Here is a 16,949-nt window from a genome sequence, read left to right on the forward strand (position 1 = left end):
GATTTGTAAGCAATTATTGATTATAATGGAGAAAATCAAAACATTGTAACTTAACTTAGAAAAGTTAAGAAAATCTAGACAGAGTTAAAGAAAGTGAACTCACCTAAAAAATTTTGGATTCATACTTTTGTTCACCCTTAATTTATTTTTCTATCCATCTATTTATTACTCTAAATAAATGAGATATATAAATGCATACTTCTAAACTTTTTATTCATAAAATATAATGTAATATTTTAATTTTTGAAGTATTTATTATTCAAACTAATTGGTTATATGACTATGTTTAATTAAAAGTGTTAAAATCTTTCATCTTCTTTTATTTTTATTCATTAAATTTAAACTTTTGTGATATATAATTTTATTGTCTCATTATTTTCAATGACTAATAAATTATTAAATGAAAATTATACAATATTATTTAAAACTTTAGTAATCCATTTGTCTCTATAGAATTAAGTATATTAATCAATTATGTATTGTAATTGGTTATGAATTTATAATCAATTATAATCACAACTTTTACTTGCATAAATTTATTGAATAAATCAAATGTTCCAATATAAAACCAGCTTTTTCTATAAATATTTGAGGAATGTCGAATTTAGCAAAACACTTTTTCCGCTATCTTAAATTATACAAAAAATAGTATAAACCTTTTTATTCGAAAAAGCAGCTAAAATGCTAAAACTTCAACTGTCTCAGACACCCTTTATAAAGAAATTGACTACGGTTCAGTCCTGAAATAAACATTACATTACATTCGTGAAAGATTTCAAATCCTTGGCAAATCAGATGAAAATTTTTAAGTCAAATTCCACCATGATTAAAAAAACAAACAGAAGTTGAAAATAACCATAACATGTATGGGAATCAAAATTGAAGTGCGAAAAAAATGATGCTGGAAAACCCACATTTGAACATCCCCAACCAACCGTAAGATGTATAAAATATCCCCAAAACAAGATACGAAACAAATGAACAACGATGCCCCAAGCTATAGCCATCTAACCACAACACAATGACGATTTACAGGAATAGAAAAATACATTTCAAAGCAGAACTAAGGTTCTGAAACTATCAAATGTATTGAACCAACCATTAGTTGTCATCTTCATGATTTATCCAACTGTTTACATCATCGAGCAGCTTGTAGACGCTGAAATGGTTAACCCTGATCTTCCACTCTCCTTTAGTGGGATCATATGATACAAATTCAGCACCTTGGTCCTCAGCCTTTCTCTTGAGCATCTCCTTGTATTTCTCAATCTTTGGTCCTTCTGTATACTGATGTCCAGTTTTTTTGTCGAAGCATTTGATATTGAGTAGTGTGACCTCAGCAGGCTTATTCAGACCTTGTCCAACAGGAGGTTTCTTTGAATCATCCATGTATACAATCACCTCCCTATTGTTAAACTGAATCAGGGACTCCAAATCAAGCCCTCGTACATCCGTTTCACCCAAGAATCTGATGCTGCCATAGCCTTGCCTTCCAACCACGAAATCCTTCACATGACTGCAGAATCCTGGTTCGGCTCTTTCCTTGGCCGCCAGTTCATGTATCCTAGGCAGTGTATAGTAATCAGATCGCCGCAGTTTTGGCATTAGTGCCTCAACGTCAGCCCCATGCTCATACACAATGGCAGCCTCGCCAGCTCTGTGACCACTCAGTGTCTTGTACATGTCTGCCTTTTGTGAAGAATGATCTTCATTGTTCCCGTTGGAAGTTGGCTTTGTCGCTGTATGCTGACCTTGCTCCTTCACAACACCATTTTCTACACCAATATCTGCAATCATTAACAGAAATTATGGCACAGAAATTAAAAAGCAGAAAAATGGGACAACAGCTATATTCTATAAATACATTAAATACTGGAAATTCATAAGGAGCACGTACTATCTTTGTCTTGTGAGCTGGTTCTATCAGGTGTTACACTTGCCTCTTTAGAGATATTCCCTGAAAATGGCATTCGAAAAAAAAATATGGGCACTTTGTCAGTACATTTATATATATATATATATAACGATGTTGTGCATGCTTATAAAGTAATTTATTACTCTAACTAAAGTTGTAGTATTTAGACATTACTCATCCAGAGGGTTTTCAAAAACAAAATTGAATACTCTATCCCATCATAGTAAAGACTGGTACACAAAGCTTTGGTTGGAAAACATTATAATCAACGTACTGAACGAATACTCACTACTCCTACAACTCAATTAGGGAAAGATAAAACACTAAATACAAACTATAAAAAGGATATTACCGTTCTCATTCCTGGGTATGGATTTATCCTTAAAAGTTAACCCCTTCTCAGAAGCCTTTGCCGGCCACTGCTCCATGGGACTAATGATCAACGCCCTTGGATTTTCCCTAGGAATGAACAGAGCATCGGCCTTGGGTGTCGTTGTAGTATCCTCATCATCACTAAAGAATGGAACCTGCAAGAGAGTAGAGAAGTTAAGACATAATATATTCAACTCTCCATTAAAGACTATCTCACTAGAAACCTAGATTGAATGAAAAAAAAAACAGCTAAAATACTAACCCGAGGACCATCATTCTTAGAATGATATTTCCTGACAGGAAGCCTTATTCGTCTTTGTGAGAGATGCCGAGATGTTAATAAAGATGATATTCTAACAGGAGCAGGCTTGTCTAGTGCCTGAAATGAGGTGACATTGAATTCGTTACCTTTCATTAAAACTCAATTGTTGACAACAGTTTGGATGGTCAAAAACTTCAATAATTATAGCCTTAAATTAGCATAAAATCCAAAGTTAAACCAAGAAAGTTCAATTACAGGCATGCTAGAGATTCCATATTGAATTGAAGGAGTGGTTCCAACTCGACCAATTGACATCTGAGGCATTGCAGGAAGTGTTCCAAATGGATTTGTATTCGGAACTGCTTGTACAACCACAGAACTCTGGGTAGAAGACCTGCCAAAAATAAAAACAAAAAATAATGAGAACAGCAACTACAATATCCACAAACATTCAAAAGACCTTTCATATTAAAACAAATAGGTTCCAATAACAATACACATACGATAATCCTAGATACATATACAAAGAGTATCCTCCATTTTTTTTAATAACTGATATTTGGGAAATACTGCTCCCACAATTTCAGGAGGATTAAAGTTTCAGGCAACTCTATCTTTCCATTTGTGTCCTTGAACCTATAGTGACCGATTTATATAGAGCCAATACTTGACTAAAATAGGACTACTTAAAAAGTTACGAAAAGCTAAAACTGTTTTATTTTTACTACTTACTTTTTTGATACAACATACTACTGTATTTATAGGGGACAATAGTTCAGAATACCAAAGGTCAGGAAGCTCCTAAAAGAACCTAATAAAAAGTTCCCCTACATAAACATTAACAACATTACATTTCAACACTCCCCCAAATTAGTTCTTACTTTCTTTAAAAAAGGACATAAATATGGATAAAAGTTCGAATCTCTCTTTCATTAAATCAACCCTACATCAAGAGAATTATTCAATGAAGGTTACAAAATAATTAAAACCATAAGAATCCCCAAATATTAGAGTAAATATTTGAAAAGGCAAAATTACATCACGTCTCAGACTTTTTAGGGTAAGAAGATCTAACATGTTTTCCTAACTACAAAACTCACAATCTAAGACTTGAATGTGTTTGAGACTTTTTAGGGTAAGAAGATCTAACATGTTTTCCTAACTACAAAACTCACAATCTAAGACTTGAATGTGTTTGAGACTCAGAACCATCATCTTCAACTTGGACCCAAATGATCATGCAAAAGTTATGGGGATGAAGTTGCAAGACAGGAAACTAAGGAGCTAGGTTTTAAGAAATAAAGTCCTCGTGACTCATGTCCTTCTCCAATCAAACGACCCATACCATGTTCCTATATAACAAAGGAATTAGTAGTAAAGGTTACAAAACAATTTAAGGAACAAGTCAATTGACTCAAAGAGATTAAATTGTAAGGACAATGAGGAATATACAAAACAGAATATAAATTTAGTGAAGACAAGGAAACTTTGCAAATTTAATGAGATGCCACTTTGGATCCATTGGCAACGGTAATGAAATGAGGAATTTTTGGAAAGGACGTGGAAGAAGATGAAGGAATGTTACCTTCCACTGGAGGCAATTGACACATTTGATATTGAGGAGGATTGGCCAAGATTAAAAGATTTTCTAGGTACCTTAAAAATTCTTGGTACTCTTCATTTGAAACTCTGGATTCTAGATTATCATATTTAAAAGCATGAGTAACTTTGTCTGGAAAGCCATGTAAGGCATAACATTTTTCTTAGGTATGGCCTATTTTCTTACAATATGTGTATTGAGGACACATACTACAACCACCACGTCCTCCTCAGTTGCTCCTACCTCCTCTTCCTTGTGGTGCTACCATAGCTAATGTTTCAATTCCATTAATTGAATTCTCGTCTTTTACTAATGTAGGTCCCCGAAGAAGTAGAGTAACTAAGTTGTCCATTGATGGGAGTTGGTCACCGCCTAAAATTTTTCCTATGTTGTGAGCAACCATATCATGAAATGCTTGTTTGAGAGAAGTTACTCTGAGTTGCCTAGAAGAGACGTTGCACATCATTAGCAAAGATATCGTGTGCCCTTTCCAAAAAGAGGAGCATGTCTTGTAAAGTCTCAAAATTTCTAAGACATCTTGCTTGACAAATTGTCATCAGGACCGCATAATTGAAAATCCAGCTTCTACCACTAAGATTTTTCTTCATCAAGTACAGTAGAAACATCTTGTTCAAGATGATTATGGTATCCTTGACAAAGAAACCATAACTCCACAAAAGAAGACCAAGATAAATAGTTTTTCTAGTTGAGTTTTGCAAAAGTAATGGTAGGAGTAGCAGATAAATAGGGTGTTCCAACCAAAAGTCATTCCAAAGAAAAATTGACGAAGGAAAACTTGGCTTGAGAGTAAAATCCCTAGATATGAGCCACGACCAACGAAATAGAAAAACAAGGACCCCAACACACTCAGGAGACTACAGCAAGACGAGTGGCATTGGAGTGATGAGATTCCCACACAAAGGTGGTGTGTGAGGAAAACCTGCTCGAGGATGGTCGGAGAAAGGTGACGCATGATGGTGTGTGTGGTGGCAGATGAGATGGCGACCACTAGGGACAAGTCGCACTTCTCAAGGCGCATTTAACCTTGAATTTGCTGAAGAAAAAGCGACGACAGATAGCAATGGTAGAAACAACCGCGGCAGACGACAACAACGACGACAGAAAGTGAAAACCCAGAAGTCTGGCTCTGATACCAACTCAGTTTTTAGAAAAGCTAAAACTGTTTTATTTTTACTACTTACTTTTCTGATACAACATACTCCTATATTTATAAGGGACAATAGTTCATAATACCAAAGGTTAGGAAGCTCCTAAAAGAACCTAATAGAAAAATCCCCTACATAAACATTAATAATAATAAAGAACATGACTAATGGTTCTTTACAAGACATTCTAATATAAAATCAAGTAAAGATGCAAATTCTTGGAGCATGACCAAGATGGAGGGAATATAAGTTGACGATTAAGGGAAGAATTTGCTACTATTTTGTTTTCAAATATATAATTTATAATATTTAATGTTCTTACTTCTTATTACTCCCTCCTACCTAATTAAAAGACATTGTTTTGACGTTTTATTGTCTCTCTTCAAAAAACTTTGTTCCACTTTCTATTGCATTAATTATCTTTTTACCAGAATACCCTTAATTACTTGATTTCTCTCACAGATTTAGAGATAATAGTCTATTCATATGTTGTCACTATTCTCTCTCTATAATTAATTATTTAGGTGAAAAGTAATTAAATGGAAAAATTAATATACACAGTCCCAATACTATTAAGGGTATTATAGGAAAATCATTTCAAAATTCAGACAAATTTAAAATACAGAAAAATTTATTGCAATTAACTAAAATAACCAACTTTTTCTTATTCGCCAATTGATTATCAATTAGAGTATTATCAATTAGCTAAAAATTCTATTTATTCTATTTATTCTATTTAATTATTATAGTTTTCAATTTATATGCTTTTGGTTGTGTATATTTATGTAGAATCAGAATTAAGGTGATATAGTTGTCTCTAATATATAATAAATTTCTATATTTTCTATAATATTATACATTATAATAGTATAAAACACTATTGATAAAACAGTAAAAATCTCCTTCTCAGTTGCAGAACTGTTTGGGGCGGAAGTGGCTTGATTTGGGGTCCAGGCCTAACAACCTTCTCACCCAAAAACCCTAAGACTTCGCTTCTCAGTCATCATCCCCTCTCACCAAAGAAAAAAGTAGCTTTATTCTATCACTAGCTGTCACCCACTCAAAAAAAAGAGTAAAACTAGGTCCTTTCACCCGTCAGCCATAACCTCACCCTCTCACACAAGAAGTTACAGAACAGAGGTTGCCCACTGACAGTGCACAAGCTGACCAGTCTGTCCAGTGAAGGCACAGGTAGCAGAGGCTGTCTGGTGCAAGCGAAAACAACAGAGAGCAGCTATTAAGCCCACAAATTGCCACACTTGTACGCAATTGTTAAATGTTTCTCCAGCCAAAATGACCACGAACAATTGATAACCCTTACAAAACTGGAAGGGTGTTGTGCTGCAACATACCAGTATGCGCAATAGTTCGCAATTGCTTTTGATCATCCTACTCCCTCCATTTCATTGTGTCCTTTACGGTTTTGATAATTTTTCAAACTACTGACAGTCATTTCCTTCTTTCAACATAATTACAGCCTTATTCCAATATTATCCTTAACAAATACTAACACTAATCAAAATTATTTTATCACTAAAGATAATTATGATGATAGTGGTTGTAACAAAGGTTGAGTGGAGTGAAAATAAGAGGAAGGGCAAATATCCTATCTTGTTACTTTCTAACTCAACTTCCCCCTCAAGATAAATAATGCTCTATACTAATAGGATAAGATAGAGAATAAGATCAGGAAATTCTGTTGATGCGCCAAACAATTGATCACAAAATCTTATTATATCACAACCGGATAAAATAGTTATCTTATTATATCCTGACCACCAAACAGGTTTTTAGTGTTTTATGTATTCATAACACATGTAGCGTTGGGTGAGCTTATAGAAAGATGTAATTATTGTCAATTAATTGTGCAACAATCACAAAAGAATGAAATAAAGAAGAATGTAGCGGAATTTTAGTAAGAATTTCCTATTCACTAACTAATTTATTGCTTTCTTAATACGTGCAAGAAATTCTTGAATGGACAAATAAAATGTAATGGAGAATGATTTATGCAAAGTATTTTTTTCTTAAATTCATGTCTGGATAGTTAGGTCATATATCTTGTATATTCAATAATTCCATGAATCCATGACACATCAATGATTGTGTGATATTAATTTTCTGGATGCTTTATATTTCAAAACTCAAAAGATACAGCCCGTTGGTCACCTCCAAAGGGTAAAATCAACTTGAACTAAATGCAAGACTTAAACTAATTATAACTTACGCAAGTCCAAAATTATTCTGACCAAATAGGCCTGGAGTGCCACCGAAGCTGCTTGCACCCACTAATAAAACAGTCATTCAAAACATTAATCCTTCAATCATTGCATGAAACAACAAACAGTAGTATAAACATAAGATAATATAATGAACTGACCAGGTTGTGTCTGGCCAAAGTTGCTAAAGCCAAAAGCACCGCTCGACTGTGCAGGTTGTGCAGGTTGAAAAGGTGTTGAAATGGATGGCTGCGGGTATGAAAGTCAAACAACAAAAGTATTAGAAAAATGCAGTACACACTTGAGCATTTGGCATTTCACATACGGAAATCTTGCCCAATGGATATCGCTTCATTGTTGTTCTGTACTACTACTCGTTATTTATATACAATATTTACAGAAATACTAATAAAATACTTACATAACTGGATTAGAATAATGTTCATTAAGTTTGTAAAGTATAAAGCTCAAATGACTCCAATTTATCTTTGCTCATAAACAATGATTTTAAATAAAAACATTATTGATCACCAAATGCAAACGAAATCGCGTACCGCTGTTTGACCAAAACCGGTCAGATTATTAGAAGTGAGTGATGCACTTGACGAGAAAATACTTCCAACAAGACCAGAAGAAGGTGAATTAAACAAGCTTGATTGACTAAAAGGTGTAGCCTGCCCAAAGGGGGAGGTATTCTGTCCAAAAGCAGAACTTGTTTGTGCAATTGGAGGGGCTGCAGAACTAAATAATGGGGATGACTGTGTATTGCCAAAAATACTTGAGCCAAATGGTGAAGAGGTCTGAGCAGGAGCAGTATTAAACAGGGATGGAGATTGCCCAAAGCTGGGAGCTGAAGAAGAGTTAGCTCCAAATGGAGATGGGGATGAGCCAAAAATAGAGGGTGCTGCTGCTGAGGTCGAAGAACCAAAAGCTGATGAACTGAAGGCAGGAGCGGCAGAAGTTCCAAATCCAGAAGAAAAGGGGGAACTCTTTGGCGCAAACGGGTTAGAATTAGGTGTTGTGGAAGAAAAAGGATTTGCCGATGATTGACCAAACACTGGGGAAGGAGAAAAGGCATTTGTCTGAGTTGTAGACGAACTGAAGCCTGCCAAACCAGTAGACTGACCAGAGGGAAGTGGTCCACCTAAATTACATAACACATTAAGTCAAAACCATCATCTGCAATGAAAGACAGAAGAATTATAAAAGTTTTTATAATTGTTAAACAAAAAACAAAAAACCTTTGTCTCCCAATTGATAGTCCTCCCATCTTAGTTCCTCGTGACTTTTGTCTTTGTAAACAGGCATGGCAGATATGGATTCCAATTTTGCAGTCTGTCCAGAGGTACCACTATCTGCTTCAGTTGTTGCTGTGTAACTAGCTACTCTACTTCCACCCCGTTGCTGACCTCCAAAACCTGGCTGTCCCATACCAGTATTTCCAAAGGTCGATGATGGAGTTTGAGATCCTGCAAGAAAATATTTGAAGATTACTTTCAACTATATTTGCACTAGACCTAATATCTTTAAAATAGAAATATAACAGTAAAATTCTAATGGTTCTTGAACTAACCAAATGCTGAACTCTGACCTCCGAAGGGTGAGGCTGTACTACCAAATGGACTGCTGCTACCAAATGCTGAAGAAGACTGACCAAAAGCCTGAGTGGATCCAAAACTAAATGCAGGCGTACTAGAGGCCCCAAAAGCAGGAGTACTAGAGGCCCCAAATGGAGTGCTTGAACTACCAAATGCAGACGTGCTTGATGAACCAAACATAGGGTTACTTGAAGCCCCAAAGGCTCCTCCACTACCAAATACGGGAGCACTTGACACCCCAAATGCACTCCCTGTGCTACCAAAAGTTGGGCTAGAGGTGGAACCAAATGCAGGGGTGCTAGTTGCACCAAATGCAGGGCTGCTTGTAGCACCAAAAGCAGGGGTGCTAGTTGCACCAAATGCTGGAGTGCTTGAAGCACCAAATGCAGGAGTGCTTGAAGCACCAAATGCTGGAGTGCTTGAAGCACCAAATGCAGGTGTGCTTGTAGCACCAAATGCAGGAGTGCTTGTAGCACCAAATGCAGGCTGAGATGATCCTCCAAAAGGTGTTGAGGAACCAAATATGCTGCTTCCAAAAGCCGGTTGTGATTGCTGTGTGGCACCAAATGGACTTGTTTGAGTAGGAGTAGATCCAAAACCTCCAAAAGCAGGTTTCTGACCAAAAACGGATGATCCTATAAACCAAGAGAATCAATTCTCAGATTGAACCACAAAATTGTCCCAATAACATTGTTAAAAAAAATGAAGACAGCAAGCTAAATGATTCTAAAGAACTCAGGAATTCAATGAACAACCTGATGAAAAAATTTGATGTAATTTTCAGCTTTCAGAAAGAAATAAATGAAGACAGTCTAATGAACACACAACAAAAACAACCCGTAAACAAAATGAAAAAAGAATTCCATGCACTCATACCACCAAATGACGATGATGAGCTACCAAAAGCAGGAGTTGAAGAAGACCCGAAAGCGGGCACGGAACTACCGAAAGCAGGTGACGATGAAGCCCCAAAAGCTGTATTGGAAGCAAAGGGAGAAGACTGTTGTGCCGCACCAAATACCCCAGTGGAAGTACCTCCGAACATGGAACTTCCAGTTTGCGAACCAAATGGACTCGTACTACCAAACGGCTTAGGGGCAAATGGATTGGTACTTGAATTGGTCTGTCCAAAAACTGATTGAGAGCCGAAAGGGCTCGACGAAGACTGCCCAAAAGCTGTCGAAAGAATAACACCAAATTATTAACGGTTTGCGAAAGTAATCAATAAGTAAACAAATACCATTCCCCACCCTTCATGCACACTTACAACCAATCAACAAATACAGCAAAGAACACTAATAATAATAACAACACCAATAAACTATAAAACAACCACTCTCCAAAGCAACCCCAACACTCGCATAAACACACCATTATCGTAACACCAAGCACGCAAAAACATTACGAATTTACGCAGAGGAGGCAATACTTACGGTTCGAACCAAACATCGTTAGGAGCAAGGTAGTAACAACCGCGATCTGAATCGAAGAATGTTACGCCTTGGCGATCGTGCTACCTATCCACGAGTTAGATCACGAGCGAGCAGGATCTTCGTTTGGCGGAATCGTGAAAAATCACGACATGACGTGATTTCGCGAGTCGCTCTGCAAAAGAAAGAAGAAGAAAAACATGGTCAGGTTCGAGAATCTTCTTTGCTTAGGGCACACAACCCTAATTCTCGCAGAAATAGGAATATTCGAAGTTACGAACACCCTCTCTGTTGGACGGGAAATTGAAGAAGAAGGAGGAGGAGACTGATGATCGGAGAAGAAGCAAGGGTTTTTCTTTCGTTTTTTTGTGATAAGTTAGCGGGTGATGAGAAGAAACGAAACGAAATGTTTGTGGATGAAAAATATTGATGGGCCTGCATCTAAATAGGCCCAATTGTGAAAGCCGCGTAGCTTAAAAATTCCGCTGAATAGAAAACAAAAACATTGCTTGATTGGATTACTAACTATTTGGGGGGATATTTTCATTTTTTTTAATTCACCAGTGAAGTCATTCTTTATATAATAATAGTAATGATATAATGATTAATAAATGTTCATTTTTTTTTAGTGAAAGAGTATTTAGTCGAATTTTCTTTTTTTTAAGAAGTAGATAACGGTTTGTATAACATCCAAAAATACAGTATAAAACTATATAATAGAATAATCACATGTTAATAATACTACAGATCAGTCTTCCAAAAGATAGGACGTGCGCTTATGGCCGGACGGCCTTACAGAATAACGAGAAAGTTAAAACAGTACAAATAAGCAATCTAGACCGAACGGTTTACAAAAGACCTATACCGCACGGTCATACAAAAGAAAAAGGTAAAAGATAATCGAACGGTATCGTACAAATAAACTAACTACTAATCGAACGGTTCTACTGTTCGGTCTTAACTTCTACCTCGACCAAACTTTCTTCTTCCAGCTCTTCTTCCAGCAACTCTTCTCCTTCTGTTCACATCCACATGGATGATCATTGCAACAGGACAAACGATCGAACGTACAAAACGGACAAGACAGGAAAATAGGGTAAACTTATGTAATTTAATTCATGTATCAGCATATTTCATAAAATCAATTAAACCGGATAAATCATTAACTCTTTCATGCAAAGCCTAATACTAGATTATGATTGTCCGGACTATATAAATTCTGTGTAGCTACGACGTTCATGCACCCGGGTGATGTAGTAACTGGGATACCCTCAACAGCTGCCACCCGAGGTTAGTCCTATCTGTCCAAATAAACCATAAGGACTAGGACCTTCTGCCATTCCCACACATGACTTACCCATCTCTACGTGAGAACGAGTAATCACGGAATATCATGATGATCCACCAGCTTAGCGTGCCCACATTCATACTTTAACAATTTCAATATCCATTCATGAGATATTCCTCCCCGGAATACTCTTTCATAATCAAAGTCATTTCATCCATATCATATTCCATCATCTTTCATCATTAAAACTTCAACTTAACCAATTTGAATAAAGATCACGTAGGATGCCAAATACCGAACATTAATTTTTAATCCAGAACAAGACCGAACACTTGGAGTGAGACCGAGATGTCTCCAACTCAAACATAATCAAATTGAGAGAGTTACTCACTAGTTGTGAAAAGGACCGAATATAATAATACTTCTCAAAGATTAATATAATCGAATGTTGTTTACCAAGTGAGCCAATTTAATGAACTGACTCTTGAGAGTTCAAACTGAACACCGTAAAGCCTAGGCCGAGTACTAAGACTCTAGGCCAAAACCAATTAAGACATATATTGTAGGACATCAAATAATAGCACTTGACGGAATCATATGAAGAAACCGAACACCAATAAATACTTAGCTTCTTAATGAGTTAAACATCAAGGAAATCGAATGCAAGTCGAAGACTAAGACTGGGCACTGTAGAGAGCGAACACTGTTGAGTTTGGACGAACGCTCTTATTATAAAGATAGATTACGGAAATGAGAACTAGCACCTGGTGTAAGACCGAGCACTTACCTAGTATGAGTGCTTGGTGTAAGACCGAGCACTACTTAATTTATAGAATAAAGGCTTGATAAATATAAGATATCATTTAACTAATGTTCAAGAACGAACGAAATATACAAATACATATAGATATACTGAAGTTTATAATCAAATACCAAGGAATGAATATCTTTGGTTGAACGCTTAAGTACAAATATTACAAAACGAAACGAAGACGCTAGTCTTCAACTAAAACTCTCTCCAAATGAAAGAATCCAGTTCCAACCGAGTCCACAAGAAAACCGAACACTATATCGAACGAGCGCTGGTCTAATACCAAACACTTATTAAGAACGAACGCTACTGAGAACGAACGCTTGTATAATTGAATGATCAATACTGACTCTCGACAACATCCCTACCCATTTCATGGCTTTCATTAATCATCAATACTTTTAAACGACATACCATATTTCATCATCAACCAAATCATCAAACACAATATCATTCCAGTTCCTCATACAGTCAACAATGCAGTAACAACCATTTTTCATATTCATTCAAAAATCAACGAACATGCATCCATACAAAGCAAGAATCTAAATCAAATTATATAAGCTTTCCTTACCTCTTAACGTGACCGAACGCTCACAGATATGGTTACTGGTTCACCTTTACAAATCCTTCTACCCTCAATGCTCGACAACCTCCGAAACTAAACCAAACAGAAAATCCAGAAACTCTCAGAACAAGATGATTGATTCATGCAACCCATAAACTAGGTTTGCATGTACAGGAAACCACACGGCTGAGGCAGAGATGAACTTACCAGCTCGAAATCGAAAACTGATCAGTTCAAACAAACGCCCTCGACGCCGGGAATGCTCAGGTGTGGTCTGTTTGATGATCGGAGAAAGAAAAAAATAAGATTTCGTAGAGAGAAGATGAAGAAATCTTAGAGAGAAGGAGGAGAAGAATGGAGTTTCAGAAGGTTGAAGAATATGGTTGCATGCAGAGAGTGGCGTGAATTTTTGAAAACCTAGAGTTTTTACTGGGTCAGACAGTTTGTCGTATTTTTATCTCCTTAAGACATATTTTATCACTGTAATAAAAATTTAATTATTATGTTATAATATTTTTAAATAAATGAAAAGTTGTAATTCTCTTTTATATATATATATATATATATATATATATATATATATATATATATATATATATATATTGTATAGTATAACCGTCTTGTTAGTCTAAAAATCGAATAGTTGCCCAAACGGTTAACAATATAACCTCACAAGAATCGTCCAGGAAGTTGAGCGGATTGACTAAAATTGGAATTAATGTTAAGGATGGTTATGTTAAACCTAAGCTAGACCATTACCAATTAGGTCATAATTAGGTCAACACTAATTAGAAACTTATCTCGAAAATATAAATACAGGTTTGTGGTATTGGGGTAGGTTGGTTACATTCATTGCACATTTATTGCTAATAGTGTCGGACACTTACTGACTTTAACATCAGAGTGTTGTGTCTTTTGTAGGCAATTCCTTAGTTTAGTCGAACGATGACGAGTGTGGAGTAGAGGAAGAACATTGACCCGAGTCTTAACAAATTAGTTCTTATAAAAACTATACAAAAGGGTTAGTCAAATAAAATAAAATAGTACAAGAAAATAATAACAAATAAAATAAATAAAATATTAAATAATAAAATAGTTTAATATAGTAAAAACTATGTATGAGATTAATCTCCCTTGTGTTGAATATACATACAAGGTACTATATTTATAATAGAAGAAATATGGTTAAGCCCAAAATACAAATAAGAAATAATAACAAACTAACTAAATATAAAGAATAAATATAAGATATCTAATAATCTAATATATCCAATACTCTTCCTCAAACTAGTGGATATAAATAGTATGTACAAAGCTTATTACAAATATAATCAATTTACGGCCCCCTAAAGTGGTACAGGACTATCTCTTGAACATATACAAGAACAACTTGAAGAAGAACATTTGCAATTCAAAGGATTTCTGACAAGGTCAAAGATCAAGAAGGAAAAAACTTAAAGAAGATGAAGATCATGAGAACAATTGAAGAATAATTTAGGAAATTAAATAATTATCATTTTATTTTAATTTTGCAGAATATTAAATTCGTTGGGCAAGCGGGTCTCACTCGGCGAAAGTCGGAGTCTGTAATTTTCGCTTTTGTTATTGTTATATATTTTAGGCTTTGTGCTTTGTGCTTTATTTTAGGGTTTTTAGGTTTTCTTAAACTTATGTTCCTATATATAGAGTTACAAAAAGCTGGTATAAATACTTTTAAGTCATATTATATGCATTTGCATTCTTTAAGAATGAATTCTCTTGGTTTTTGTATTAAAACTTTAACTCTTATCAAAGATTAACATATTTGTGGTGAATCTTCACTACTTATCAGCTAGATTGTGGTGTCATCATCCCTGTCTTATTCTACATTCTTCTCTAATTTTTGTTGTTCTTCTTAAGGATTCAAATTCAGAAATGATTGTACTCTTTCCTAGATAGGATTGTATCATTTAGTATTCATAGCAAGGATTTGGTTTGAATTTTTTCTTAGATACCAAATATCATCCGGTATCTAGAGCAAGGTTTTGATTTGAATATCCTCTTTTAATTTTTTTTTCTGTCATATTAAAAAAACAAAATTTTATCCAGTTTCGCGAGATTTTATTTTTGTGTGTGTTATTCTTCTAAATTGTGCATTTCTACATTTGATTCGTGGAAATTATTTGTTTGTGTATTTTGTGTTAATTAATTAATTGTTTACCTTGACTTAGATCTTACATGAGTTTTGGTGTTTGAAGGGAATATGTTTAGTTTTCTTAGTTTGTCTGTTGATTTGCAAAGTTAAAAAAAAAATAATGGATCCAAGTATAAAGGAAACAAAGATATATTAAAAAAAAGATAAAGTAAGATCCAAGAGCAAAGAAAAAGTTATAGAGTTCAACGCAAATTATTATATTACATTATTGCTTGTTATTGTTAATCTTTTGAGTTATATTCAGTTGGTTCTATACTCTCTACATTGTCTCATTTAGCTCTTTTTGGTTATCCTATTATTTTCTAATATTATTGTTTTGTGTATTTTAAAAATTCCTTAAAGTTTTGTATTTTCTTTTAACTTTAAATTAAGATTTAGATCTCACAACATTTTTCACATTGTTTGTTCACTCTTTGTATAAGCAACTAGAGTTTTTTGCCAAGCACTAAGGGAAATTGAGTGGTAAAAGACAAGATAGTACATTCAAGAAAAAGCTTATCATTGTGATACACGAGTAAAATTTGAGTGAAACACTTAGACGAGTTGCGGGGATCTAAATATATTCTGTTATTTTAATTTTTTTAACCTTTTGCAGGATTTATCAATACTGAACAATGCAACATATTCCAATAGAGGAATCCTTCTGGAAGTTGTGTTCTCATGAGGCCTTGGTGGAGAATGTTAATGCCTTGGAGTCCAGAATTGTAAAGTTGAATGGTGAAATTTTTAGTATTAAAACGAAACATAAGCTTGACAAAAATATTTTCCCAAGGGTTAAATCTATAAGATATTCCAAATGTGAAGGTTATGGGCATGACACTCATCAATGTCCTAATTGGAATGCAAGTCTCATGACTACTAATGAAGACCTCAAGAACAACATTCTATATTTGAAAGCGAAGGAAGAAAGGACTTTGCAAAAATTAGATGCGTAGAAAAGTAGAAAAGATCGGAAGCTAAAGAGAGCACAAGAAAAGGAAGTACTTATAGAAAAGGAAGCAAAAGAAATAAGAGAAAGATAAGAGAGAAGAGAAGAGAAAGAAAAGAAAGAGAGAGAAGAGGAGGAAATGAGAGAAAAAGAAGAGAGAAAAAAACGAAAACGAAGTAAAAGAAATAGAAGAGAACTAAAAGAGAGAAGAGGAAAAAATAAAGAAAAGAGCATCCTAATTTGTCATTTAATGGAAGTATTAATTCATCTTATTTAGTTTTGTTATGTAAGTAAGAATTGTTCATCAAGAAGTAGTGGCACCAACAATGGGGAGAAGAAGGAATGATATTACCTAGGAAATATTTATTTATCAATTAGAAATGACAAAAGCAATGAAAGGAAGAAAGAATGACAAAAAAGGAAGTCCCAGACTTGGAACTTAATGAATATGTGTTTGATATTATGTTTGCTTAGTTATCAATTACTTTGGAAAGTTAAAGCCATTTTATTAGTTTGGACACAAACTTAGAAATAAATGCACATGAGTTAGTTTGTTTGTCCATTCCCAACCAATCTTTGAATAAGGATGCAATTTTGG

At 34.9% G+C, this 16,949-nt stretch overlaps 1 protein-coding gene across 2 annotated transcripts; it reads right to left on the reverse strand.

Moving 5' to 3' along the window:
- Positions 1-845: 845 nt before the first annotated feature.
- Positions 846-10,979, reverse strand: LOC124840436 (nuclear pore complex protein NUP98A). 2 transcript variants are annotated; one of them, XM_088108985.1, is made up of 13 exons: positions 10,844-10,979; positions 10,566-10,737; positions 10,009-10,308; positions 9,126-9,767; positions 8,776-9,003; positions 8,089-8,678; positions 7,696-7,783; positions 7,543-7,603; positions 2,805-2,943; positions 2,550-2,666; positions 2,268-2,442; positions 1,898-1,957; positions 846-1,787 (listed from the first exon to the last, which is right to left on the reverse strand). In XM_088108985.1, the coding sequence occupies exons 2-13, from the start codon at positions 10,579-10,581 to the stop codon at positions 1,102-1,104; spliced, it is 3,102 nt and encodes a 1,033-aa protein (XP_087965111.1). In that variant the 5' UTR covers positions 10,582-10,737; positions 10,844-10,979; the 3' UTR covers positions 846-1,101. The 2 variants fall into 2 exon arrangements, with proteins under 2 accessions (XP_087965111.1, XP_087965110.1); XM_088108984.1 differs by having other exon boundaries at positions 9,108-9,767; positions 10,846-10,960.
- Positions 10,980-16,949: the final 5,970 nt, after the last annotated feature.

Source organism: Vigna umbellata, chromosome 3, assembly GCF_029865625.1.
Source record: "Vigna umbellata cultivar VRB3 chromosome 3, Vumbellata_1.0, whole genome shotgun sequence".
Taxonomy (NCBI): Eukaryota; Viridiplantae; Streptophyta; class Magnoliopsida; order Fabales; family Fabaceae; genus Vigna; species Vigna umbellata.